The 12,947-nt window shown below is 38.6% G+C and overlaps 1 protein-coding gene and 1 non-coding gene across 2 annotated transcripts; one reads left to right on the top strand and one right to left on the bottom strand.

Moving 5' to 3' along the window:
* Positions 1-3,359: 3,359 nt before the first annotated feature.
* On the top strand, positions 3,360-3,441 carry trnas-gcu. The gene has a single exon. It is a non-coding gene; the product is annotated as a tRNA-Ser (tRNA).
* A 1,939-nt stretch (positions 3,442-5,380) lies between these two features.
* Positions 5,381-8,323, bottom strand: gjb9a (gap junction protein beta 9a). The gene is made up of 3 exons (XM_037695198.1): positions 8,153-8,323; positions 5,791-6,092; positions 5,381-5,723 (listed from the first exon to the last, which is right to left on the bottom strand). The coding sequence occupies exons 1-3, from the start codon at positions 8,321-8,323 to the stop codon at positions 5,381-5,383; spliced, it is 816 nt and encodes a 271-aa protein (XP_037551126.1).
* Positions 8,324-12,947: the final 4,624 nt, after the last annotated feature.

Raw genomic sequence — 12,947 nt, 5'->3', positions numbered from 1 at the left:
TTGAAGGAATATACATCAGCTGGGTAGTAAAGTCTTCGCTGACGACCATCAGCTGCAGCTCAACACCCATTAGTGACGTCTATAGCGCCTGACGAAGGGACGGAGCTGCTCGCATATTCTGTGACCCCACTCACCCTGCACACAAACAGGCCGTGCAGCTTGAGCAGCCAGGCCCAGACAACGCGTTCCACAGCCATCTCTTCCAGCTCTTCTGGGAGGATTTGAAGGCGTTCCCAGACCAACCGAGAGACATAGTCTCCAGTGAGCCCCCTCGGACTCCTCCACTTGAGACGAACCTCATACCAACTCGAGAAGGACCATGGCCTCAGACTGCCTCTTTCTTAGCTAGTTGGTTATTTTATCCCTTTTAATCTTCTATACCAAACCTTAAAATCCGTTTCGTTGCTGTTGTGAGGTTTGAGTGGCTCTGTTTCTCATATGTAGGCGAGTCACAAAGAGCAGTAAAACCCAGAGCAGCAGAACATAAAGGCTGCAGCTGCTCCCAGGAGGCGAACACCAACGAGGACATGGTTTTAAAACCTTTTTACCTCCAACAGAAGAAATGCTGCATTTTCTCTGAATGAAGGACGATTCGGTCGCTGAACCTCCTGCATTTTTTTTGTCCCCATGCCCTCAGCCTCCATGTTTGATTTTCCGATTATGTGTTCGTCAGTAACATGGCAACATTGCGGTGATTCAGGCATTATTCCAAATACATCTGGCATGCTCAGTTTTTTAACTTTGTAGCTGAAGTTGCTCAGACTTTTTTAAAAATGAGGCTCTAGATCAGTGTTCATTTACATTTACATTATAATTATATATTGTTGAATAATAGACAGCCAGTTAAGAGGCTCTAAGGAGCGTCACTGACGAACAGAGTGACTACAGAAACCTTGTTATCCTGTTTTTATGTTTTTCACTTTATAAATCACAGAAAATGGGTCAGCTGTTCCTTTGAGGATGAAAACTATACCATCAATGTGCCTTTTGTTTCTACTGCACTCAGCAAACGTTCAATTATCACTATGAACCAAATAAAAACTAATATTTAAAATCTGTGGGATCAATAAAGTTCTATCTTATCTTATGTGCAGCTACAAATAATTAACTTTTGGAGTTAACTATGGTAAGTTAAAGATGGCTGCTACAGCTAAGCAACCTTCTCAAACACAATAATGGCTACAACTTGGACAGTTTTACTGATTTTATGCCACAAGGTGTGGTGGTAGCTGAGAGTTATCCTTAACATATACTTTAAGTGCACAGAGACCATGTGAGATCTCACAATGTTAAATGAGACAGTACATAAAATAGTTTTTGACGTTTGACCAAAACGACTGCAATTATTCTTCTTCATGGTGAGATTTTAAACTATAAATGACATGAAAGGTGGCGGGCGATATGCATTCCTCCAAGTAAAGCATGGTGGAGGCAACATTATGATATGAGGATCACCAGAAGGAGCTTTAAAAAAAACAAAAAACATACATTTATAAATCTTTTAAATTTTTTAATTTAGTTTAATTTTCTTGTACAGATTTTCCAAAGTGTGATTTAAGTTAAGTTTATTAGCAACAAAATATTTTTCCACAAAAATACTTCTGTTTTCATGGAAATAAGACGTTCTCTTTCCCTTTAAATGGCCTTCAGCTGATGCTCACATTTATTCGTTTATCAGAAGCTTTTATCTAAAACTACGAAAAAGGGAGGAACGCTGCGTCACCTCCAAGGACATTTCGGGACACGGACTGAGAAAAAGCATCAAAATAAAAACCTTTACGAGAACAATTATCACAGCTCGATGAGTCAAATGTGCTCAGATCCACATTTGTACCTTTTATTTTAAACCAGCTGTTCTCTTCTCGAGGCTCATCTTCAAATTAAGGACGCTGAACCCCCTGAGGGAGCATCATTTCAACATGTTAATCCTGCAGCTGATTCTGAACAGTGTCTCTCTGATTTTAAACCACTCAGCATCATTTTAAAGCTTTTAAGGCACCTCATCCTCCTTTATAAAATAAATATCCCGGAGGAGGAAGCACCAGGTGGCATGCAGCACCACCTGTTGGTCAAAATCTGTCATTGCATCTTGCCTAAAAACCATAAGATGTTCTTTATATTTAATTTTTGATTATTTTTGTAGTGGAAAGGAAATCAGAATAAGCTTTCCCAGTTGTTGCATGAGAAACTATTTGCATGCTAGTATCATTAAAAAAAATTATTTAAGCAGATTTTGTGTCAGGATGAGCTAATTGCCATTTAATCTATTTGTCCCCATGCCTCTCTGATAGTAGGACCCTTTTTTTATATATATAAGAATGTCCTAAATCAAAGCGTGTTCAAACATTTACCTTCTTCTCGATGAAATGAAATGCTCATCAGGTGCTGGATGGGCTGCAGCTCTGATTCAAGTTGCCATAGTGATTCCCAGAGGTGGAAACAGTCGAGAGTTCTCGTCTGAAGATGTTGCAGAATAATCAAACGCTGCATGATGTGTGGTCAGAAAAGACAGGGTACTGATACTGCTGAGAAAAACCTCAGGGTTTATCTTGAGATCTGCAGAGTTAACTGTTTGGACTATTAATGTTTTCTTTTTTTATTTTTGTTCTCACTCAGTGAGCAGCTCTCTAACGACCAAAAGACTATTAAATTGTGCCCCACGTTTACTTTTCCAGTAAATTTTCAAATGCATTGTTTCAAGTAAATTGAATAAAAAGGGTTGGTCAGATGAAGTTTAACAAAATGTGCAGTATATATGTTAAACAATATAATGATTGATGGGAAAATGCAAGGCTCAAAGAGTGAGAAATAAGATTACAAGTCAAATTAGTCAAATGAAACAAGAAGAAAAAAACAAACAAACAAAAAAATATAGAAAAGTTTAGATGACCAGACTCTGTCTACATCAATACCATTACTCACGTATTTGTTATTTTTAATTTATTTCACACAAAATGTCCAGATGACAAATTGCTGTAATACCCAGCTCTTCCACTAGGTGGCGACAACGTCCACATAAACGAGAAATTAAAATGCAGAGAAAGAACACTTCCGCTACGGACTTTTATTTATGCATTGCTTTAGATAGCTTATAATTTGAAATGTTCATATTAATTTTAACACAAAGTAGAAGTTTATACACGACAGGAGCAAAAATAAACCGACAAGCCTACGTAGGTAAAGGTAAGTTACAGCACAAAGTGACAGTGAGCACGCGCAAAAACTCAGATGCTACTAGAACAAGTTTAATCCTATTATCCAGGCGTATTATACATTTTAAGTGTTAATCAAATACATGAAATAGGGAAAATCATCGCTTTTGCGTTTTATTTAAAAGTCATGCTCCTACATGGGAACATGACGAGGTGGCCGAGTGGTTAAGGCGATGGACTGCTAATCCATTGTGCTCTGCACGCGTGGGTTCGAATCCCATCCTCGTCGGATATGATTTATATTTTCTCTCCTTTAGTTTGAAATGGTGAAAAAAATAGATAAAATAGCCTCTTCTTTTTGTCTTGTTTGTCTTGTTCCGCACACAACAGCTTTCCTCGTTTTTATCTCGGCCGACAAAAAGAGCTTTGCTTTCGAAAGCAAAACCGCTCCTTTTCTGTTTACCGGCAGATGAACCGGTTAGAGGCGAAGGTGGAGTTTAGCGGTTAAAAGAGCAGTCATCATTGACTGATAGAATAAACTTTATTATATTCAGGCGTTCTTTATTTTGTCAGAATACAGTACAGTACCGTATTTCATTTTTCTAAAACTCTTTTTAATACATTGTTGCTTTGTTTCTCTCTCTGATGAGTGGAACAGCGCCCCTATGTGGTAGATGAGGGTGAGACATTTAAAAATAAAAACAAACGGTAACAATAAAAAAACCTTTTAAATAAAAAAAAAAACAGCTACTGTTGAAAAAAAAAGTAACGAATAATTTAGGCATGCAAGTAAAAAATACATTAATTTTACACATAACATCCTACTTAAAACAAACTATTCAGGTAGGCATTCATCTGAAACAGCAGGTAAGGTCAAAATGACTTTTTTAACTGCAGCTCACATTCTTCACCAATATGTGCAGTATCATTGAAAAAATGCAATTAGTGATGAAAAATATTCCCATTTCCAAGTCTTGAATGTTAGGTGAGAATGTGTTTACTCATTTGTTTTGACTAAATCTGTTAAATGATATAACTCCTCTTATGAAACACTTTCTTTTGTCACTGCGACAGGAAATAGATTCTGACTGATTGACATTTAAACCCAGAAACTATAATCTGCAGTCAAAACCTGAAAACAAGACGAATACACACTTGCACAAGTTACACGAAGCTCACACACCATGACGTCATGTTAAAACAAACAACATTTGTTCAAAGATTTACTATAACGTTTGTTTTTTTCTAGATTTTGTCAGCTGTCTGGACTTAAGCTTCTCTAAAGCACAAAAAGGGACAGAAAAACATATAAAGACAAATATTTGCTGGTGTCATGGTTTCTGATTTTGTCCTAACGTATAAAAAACAGCTATAGCTGCGCTAATTCAGACAAAACAAGACATTAAAAAAATGGTTAGATACGCTGCACGACTCTGTTTTTTTTCTCAGACATTTAGAATTGAATTAGTTTAATTGAAATTCTGTGTTTTCTAGTGGTTTTGAGTCCCTGCCCGGTGAGATACCACCTTTTAGAGAGTAAATGATGATGGAGGGAATTGTGCAAATTATCCCATTATTGACATGTTGACAAGAATCATAAAATGAAAAGTTTTGACACCAAACTTTGTATTTATTTATTTTTATTTAAAACTCTTTCTTACTGGAAAGAGTCCTTCTATTTATTTAGTCTTCATATTACCGGTAATCCCCTTTGACTCCTTTCTTCTAACACTTGAACTTACCTTAACAGCTGGTCAACATCTCAGTCAAGATTGTTTTATTGTCACAACAACCGGTGTAAAGTTTAGTTTGATGTTTCAGTCGCCCTGAGCACACATTTCAATAAGGCCAAAGAAATCCTTGACAAACCTAGAGTAAGGAGTAAGTCCGCCTTGGTAGATCCACTCATCCACAGCCTCCATTTGGGCTCACTACAAGATAAAAGCAGATTGCACAGATTTCCTCGATTGGCGTAAAGTAATTTAACAGTGCTGAAGGTGCAGATATCGTATCGTTGCATCGTATATCATGTATCGTATGTATCGTATCGCTGCAGATTCATCAGGTTTCACTCGCGCCGTACAATCTGTTTGTTTGTGAAACGTGAACTCTGTCCGACAGCGGTCCTGATGAACAGTTCCTTTAGAGGAGAATCATTCATGCTCCACCCGAGCACAGGACTGTAACCATCAGTCGTAAAAGTTTAAAAACCGAACACCGTTTGTGTCCTACAGCACCGTCGTTTTCTGCCCCTCTTTAATTTTCCCCTTCCTGCTCAGACTCATCTGGCTGTCCGTCAGCGTCGGATCCGTCCTCCGGTACTGGGACTGGGGAGGCGCGATGGCGGTGAGTTCGTGTTGTTCCGCGAACATCATCTGCGCGTTCTCATGCCGGACCCTTATGACTTTGATGACGCGCTTGCCGACAAGGTAGATCATCTCGAGGATGCACATGAAGATGCAGAGCGCGCTGGAGACGACCATGAACAACATGAAGATCTTCTTCTCTGTTGGACGACTGATGAAGCAGTCAACGGTGTTGGGGCACGGCTCTATCGAGCACTTGGACAACCTGAAAACGAGTAGAGCAGATTAAAGAACCACATCGCTTTTATTTGAGAAGAAGTAGCGAGGCTTACTGGGGGAGGTCGTATCCGTGGTAGATCCGATACAGAATGTAGAGGAACGACGTGTCGAACCCAGCCTTGAAGACCAAACTCAGCAGATACGTCCACCACAGACCGCCTCTCTTCTTGCCAGGGTTGGCGTACAGATGAGAGCCTTGGTGCTGCTCCCCGTACTTCTTGTCCTTCCCTTCGCGGTACTTCACGTGCGCCATCACCATCAGAGACGGGCAGGTGACAAAAATCAGCTGCAGCGCCCAAAGACGGATGTGGGAGATGGGGAAGATGTGGTCGTAGCAGACGTTGGTACAACCAGGCTGCAAAAAAAGTTAAAGTTGTTTTCAAAATGTTTTTATGTTTGACATCATAAATAACAAAAGTACTAAAGCACTGTTGGACCCTGCATCAGTGTTGCCAGGTGAGAAATGTGGGATTATCGTACTAGAGACATAAAATTATCGTATTTTGAGGGAAATTATCGTACACCCGTCATAACCAAAATAACAAATCTATTTATGCACTATAGTAGTGATGGGTCCGCTTCCGGACGCTCTGCTTCTTCTTTTCTTTTCCTCACTCGTGGGGCGGGCGCAGCGGACTATTCAGCCAATCATGGCCGTTGTTCTGAGAAAAACGCATACACGTCACTCGTAGGTCACATTTAGAAAAGCACGAATGGCAGGAATTTTCAGCCATTCGTGCATCTGTTTGCGGACACAGATGCCTTCAGCGTTCACAAAAAACTCTGAGAGGCTGATGACAACCGATTACAACCACACATTCACGGAATGGTCAAATTATCATATATTTGGCCTTTTTGGGGATTATTGATCGTACAGAGGGCAAAATTGTCGTACAAATACGATAATTATCATACACCTGGCAACACTGCCCTGCATTCTCTCTAAAGACCAGCAGGGGGCGATACCTACAAAATCACCAGTTGTGAATTATTGCTAGTCTAATTTAATGACATAATGTTCAGTTTGTGAGAAATTATTTAACTTAAAATTAAACAAATCATAATGCTGGAATGTTTTCAGTCACGTTCATTGAAAACTTAAACCAGATCGCTTTGATCTTGAATGGAGCAAAAGTGTGGAAAGTGATGAGCGGCATGATAGAGCTAAAATTAGCAAAACTGTGGCTAAAAGCTCAAACAAAAAAATATATATAAATAAATAAAAAAGCTAATTAGCAAAATCATTGTTTAAAGTTAAACTTATAAAAATCATAGCTAAATGCAAAAATCATCTAAGCAGTAGCTAAAAGATAAACTAATTATAGCTAGATCTAAAACTAGCAAAACAGCAGCTAAAAGCTAAAGTTAAAAAGCAAAAGCTAAAATTGTCTAAATCATTGTTTAAAGCTTAATATAGCAAAATCATAGCTAAATGCAAAAATCATCTAACCAGTAACTAAAAGATAAGCTAGAGCTAAAATGAATAAAACAGTGGCTAAAAGCTGAAATTAACAAAACAAAAGCAAAAAGCTAAAATTAGCTAAATCATTGTTTAATGCAAAAATCTTCTAACCAGTTGCTAAAAGATAAACTAGTTATTGCTAAACTAAAATGAGCAAAACAGTGGCTTAAAGCTAAAATTATTAAACAAAAGCAAAAAGCTGAAAGTAGCTAAATCATGACTAAATGACAACAATGAACAAAACAGTTCATTAAAGCTAATTTTTAAATACAGCCGACGGGATTAGATTTGATCAACAGTAGTGAAAAGCCAAAATTTAAAAACAGAAGCAAAAGTATAGTGAGCTAAACAATGACGAATAGCTGAAACAAGCTAAATCATTACTATAAACTAAACCTAGCAAAATCGTAGTTAAACTCTGAAATCAGCAAAACAGTAGCTAAAAGCTACATATAGCTAAATTATATCTTAAAGCTAATATTATTATAAGAAGACAAAAACGGAGAATTGTGCAGAAGGAGACGATTTTAAAGAGAACATTTTCAAGAGAGGTACAAAGATCTTTGCACATTTCTATGTGGCAGTTGTTTTTTTTTTTTAAATAAAGATAGATATTTTAAAATAATATGAAATAGTATAAAAGTTACAAAACAAATGTCATGACACCCAATTGCTGCATGAGCCGAATGTTTTGATAAATGAAAAGCTAAAAAAAAAACCCCACAAAGTCTGCAGGAGTAGTTGAATTGAAAATACATGCATAAAATAAAAACACAGACTGATAATGGGTATTGCTGGATACTGGAAATCCAAGTGTTGTTTCAGTAACCATCATGCTCACGTTTCCTCCGTACGGCAGTAAGACAAAACATGACACTCTTGTACAGACGCTCCTCACAGGTGAGCGTGTTTTCCGCACTCTATCTGTGAAAGTTCGTCTTTGTGGATCTTACCTGCCGGGTGTTGCACACGAAGTCTTTGCTCTCGTCGCCCCACACCCTCTGCGCCGCCACCACGAACACCAGCACGCGAAACACGAACACCATCGACAGCCAGATCCTCCCGAACGCTGTGGAGTATTTGTTGACTCCGCTCAGCAGACTCTCGAGTCCCGACCAGTTCATCCCTGCAGCCGTTCGTCTGGGCCTCGAACTTCTCGCTGTGGAAAAACAAACAATAACCAACTTATGTTTGCGTTTCACTTCTAACCAGCTTTCCTCTGAAGGAGGATCAGACGGTCAGAGCTGCTGCAACGAACCTTCAGCCACACTTTACCCAACACACGAGTGGAAACATGCAGGAACATAACCAGTGGTGCAGCAAACTCTTCACTGCTCCTCTCCATTGCTCGGATGGAATCAGTCATCCAAATGAGCGGCGTGTTTGTTTAACTGTTAGCAAAATATCTCATAAAACCACTGGATGGGTTTAATAAAAGTCCACAAATGATTTTGCTTACTTGATTCAAGATGGCTGCCACAGCAGATTTGGTGTGGTAGTATGTGAGAGTCATCTCCAACACGTATGTTGAGCACTAACACTTGATTGTGTTAAATATAGTTCCTTCTTCTGCATAGGGGATGTGAATATTACACTTTTTATGTTACATTTAGGTAGTGAACCAACGAGAAACCTGTTCAGTTTCAGGAAGTAGACGGCGGCAGGGAGACGACATCATCATCATCATATAGTGAATGATTTAGTCATGTTTATATGCATTAACTATTGCTACAAACCATGTTGTTGTGTATTTTCTTCTTTTACACTCTGGGTTAATCTGCAACAAGAAACGTGACGTTTCGATCAATATTTCTTTACGTTGGTGACATCCGAGCTGCGCTTCTGCTCCCTGAAATATCAAATGTTATGATACAGAATGCTTTTAAAATGCCTAAATAAATGACAACATAAACATGTGGGTGTTTTGTGAAGCGTAATGACGTATTTAGCTCAGAAGAGTTCGACTTCTTATACGGCGGACGCAAAAGTTTCAAGTTATTTGAGAGTTAAATAATTAAAGGACGAGTTCAGATGAAAATGCAACAAAAAAATAGAACATTTTCAAAAGAGTGCGTTACGAAATCCACTTCAATGTTCAGCTCTTTGGTCTGATGGTTAGATTAGTTCCTAAACGCCATCACTGATCTGTGCAACAACAAAAAAATCTGCCCTGAAGGCAACATGAAGTGCATGCAGGATGTGTACTGTGCAGGTTTCTGTTAAACAAAAGATAAAAATGTATTTTAATGCTGGCATCTGTTCACTGATTTAAACTCCATCAAGGTGTAAAACTCAACAGCAAATGTCATTTCATAGTAAAAATGTATATTATTTTGTTTTTTTGTAGCCAAATGTAAAATAAAAACTAGGTAAAATGTCCCTAAATGTTCAATTTGGTTAAATATGTTGATTTGGAGATCATTTGGGAACTAGTAATAGACATCAGAACCTCTGCAGTTTTGAACTTCCCCTCAGCTTTACTGGAAAATGAGAAATAAAACCCGGATGGGTCTGAGTTACTTGTTTAGAAAAAATAATTAAAATGTTTGGAGTTCAGTAAACCTGAGTGACTCATCAACCAGAAACTCAGTCTGGGTTTTATAAGTTTTAAAAACCGCTGTGAAAACCTTCCTTTATCTGCAGGACAGATTGAATATCGTGGATTGGACCCGCCAGGAACAAACGAAAGAGTCTGTTCTTATAAACGAGCAGAGGGATCTGAGCTCAGCTTTGTTGGAAGGAAAAGCTCATTTGCTTTTCAAATGCGCTGCGTTAGGAAGTGACGCTGACGTCTACGAGTGATCAGAAAAGATTTGTCTGACCACCGACATGCCAGCTTGTCTTTCTGTGGTAAAAACACATGAATCCACCAGATGAATAAGCTCCTCAGCAGGTTTTTGTGTTGTTACCATTATGAAGATAAACCATAAGAGGAACTAAAACTGAATTATGTTTTTCTTTACTTCACTTAAGCTGTGAACAAACAAAAGAAGTTAAACGTTTTAGGAGGAAACTCGGCACCAGGAAGTCAAGTCCTGAAACTAAAATCATGTGTTTGTTGTTAAATCCTCCTCAAAGTCAGGCAAATCTACAACCAAATTAACTAAAACATAATCAGCAAATAAGGTTGAATCATGTCATCTGGACTTCGTTTTTTTGTTAAGCCTCTTGGATGAGGGGCGAAACGTTTCTTTTTAACAAAAAAACGAAGTCCAGATGACATGATTCAACCTTTTTTGTTGTTATATACCTGGATGACTGAGAAAACAAACTTTGAGTTTTTGAAATAATCAGCAAATGTTAACTGCATTAGTCTGGATTTAAGTTTTGCGTTGTCGTTGACAAGCATTTTAAAACCTAACAACAAAAAAGGTTAAACTGTGTCATCTGGACCAGTTTCTTTAAGTGAGAAACGTTTCGTCCCCCATCCGGAGGACTTCCTCAGTCTACAACCTGCCAACCAGATCTGTCCCATAGGCCTTCACTTTTGTTTCAAGCCATCCTCCTGTTGGAATCCTGAATTGAGATTCCAACAGGAGATTAGCTGGAAACATAGCAGTGAAGGCTACTTACGGGACAGATCCAGTGGCGGCTGGCCAATAGAGGGTGCAAGGGCGCCGCCCCACCACTCACCACATTACCTTGAATAAGACATAAAAAATAAAAATAAAAATGAAATAATGAAATAAAAATATTTCAAAATATATGTATATATTTTTTAGTTTTGTAAGATAAATATTTTATAGTTAATGATGAGTAAAGTTGTTTCGGTCATCGACGTTGTCTGATTGGTGACGTATTTCCGCCCTGGGGTGCAAAAATCTTTGCCCATAGACTCTCGTTAAAAGTTGTACATGCGCAGTAACTCCTCTTCAATACAAGAGATAGGTCATTCTGAGGCGCACCTCTCCTGCGCCCAGAGCTGAATGCAGCTTGAGACGTTCAGATAGAGATGCGAAATGGAACAAGAGAATAGGTGAAATAGAAGCTAATTGTGCGATGTAGATCTTTGACAATGTTTTTAATCATAGTGCTGAATTGTGAAGAAGTGAGGCGCACACCTTGCCCTATATAATATAGTGGTCTACTTTTTTGTAGGCGCTATGTGAATTTGCATTGTTGCTATTAAATGAACACATACACTCATAAAATAAATAGTTTTTATATATTAAATAATTAGAAAGCTGACTAATAGCCATGTCCATATTGTATTAAACTGGTGCGTTAATTTTTTAGGTTTAGGTAAAAAGTAGAACACTACATGAAATTATAATGTTGCTTTTGTTGTTTTCAGTCATGTAAATACACGGGTGTGATACCTTAGTATCTGTCTTGAGATATGTCTATTTTGGAGTTATAGTCCCCCATGGAGAAAACTCCACCAGCCGCCACTGGACAGATCTGGTTAGCAGTAAATAGACTGAATAAGTCCTCTGGATGGAAATGTTTCTCACGTAAAGAAACTGGGCCAGATGACATAATTTAACCTTTTTTGTTGTTACCTACCTGGATGATTGAGCTTACAACCCTTTATCTTAAAATCTAGCTTCCAGTGATCATTATCTGATCTGAATTGTTTGAAACCTGGTGTAAACATTGTTTGGATCCACTTAAACAAAAGAAAATGACTTTTTTTCAGAACAACAATCAAAAATTGATGTTATGCTTTTCAAAAACAGAATTTGTTCTCAGGTGGTTCCAGATTCCTGAAGATCTAACAGAAGATGAGAGCTCAAGACCTGCAGCAGAACTTGGTAAAACAAACAAACAAACAAAAAAAGGATCCTGACAATCAACAGGTTTATCCAGAGACGATTTGATGTTCCTGGTGAAGAGCTTTGGAGCCAGTTTTGATTAAAATACGAAGCCAGGAGTGTTTCTGAGCCGAGCATCGACGGCTCAGCTGTTTCTGACAGGAAGCGTCACACCAGGTGGTTTCCATCTTGAAGCTACATTTGTTCAACTTTGAGTAAAACTTTATTTTATGGCTCACGAAAGCTGATAAGGAATGCTGTGAGATTTCTTAAAAATGTCTTTTGAAGTGAGCCCACCCCAAGCATCTGGTTTTATTATGAGCAGAAGACCACATCATTTTCTCCGGCCTCATGACTCACTCTCTCCTTTTCTCCAAGAATGTTCATCTTACTCACAGCAAAAGGAAATCTTTCTTCTCTGACGTTTTTCTTTTCTTTTCTGTCTTTATTTTTTGGAAACGGCTCGTCTAAATCTTTCTTTACCAGCAAGAAGGAACAAAATGGTTCGCTATAACTCAACCACCGTGAAATGTTTACATTTCTGACTACAGCTTTTGTTTATCCTTCAGCTAAATTCACACAAACCAGAGAAGCAGAGCCTTACCTGGAGCAGACGCTCGATTCGTCGACACCAACAAGAGAAGATCCGTAATGGAGCAGTGAAGAGGGGGAAAGCCTTTGCCTCTTTCGTTTTCCACTCTTGTCTGCTTTCTCTTCTTGTCCACAGAAAAACCTGCCAAACCAGACCCAGCAGCTGCCGCTACGTCACGCAAAAAACACACATGAACATATAAGCTTCACATGACAGTTCCTGTCTGTAAGGGAGAGTCAACTTCCTCCCATCATCCAAGTAACCTAAAACCTTTTAAATAAGTAAAGAATCAGACACGTTCTGTGTGTTTTAGTTTGCAGGGAGGCAGAGCATTCAACCCTGCCAACTGGAAGCATGTGTGTGTGTGTGTGTGTGTGTGTGTGTGTGTGTGTGTGTGTGTGT

This window comes from Nematolebias whitei, chromosome 21 (genome assembly GCF_014905685.2).
Source record: "Nematolebias whitei isolate Nwh7 chromosome 21, NemWhi1, whole genome shotgun sequence".
NCBI classification, from domain to species: domain Eukaryota; kingdom Metazoa; phylum Chordata; class Actinopteri; order Cyprinodontiformes; family Rivulidae; genus Nematolebias; species Nematolebias whitei.
This window is presented reverse-complemented; position numbering and strand designations above follow the sequence as displayed.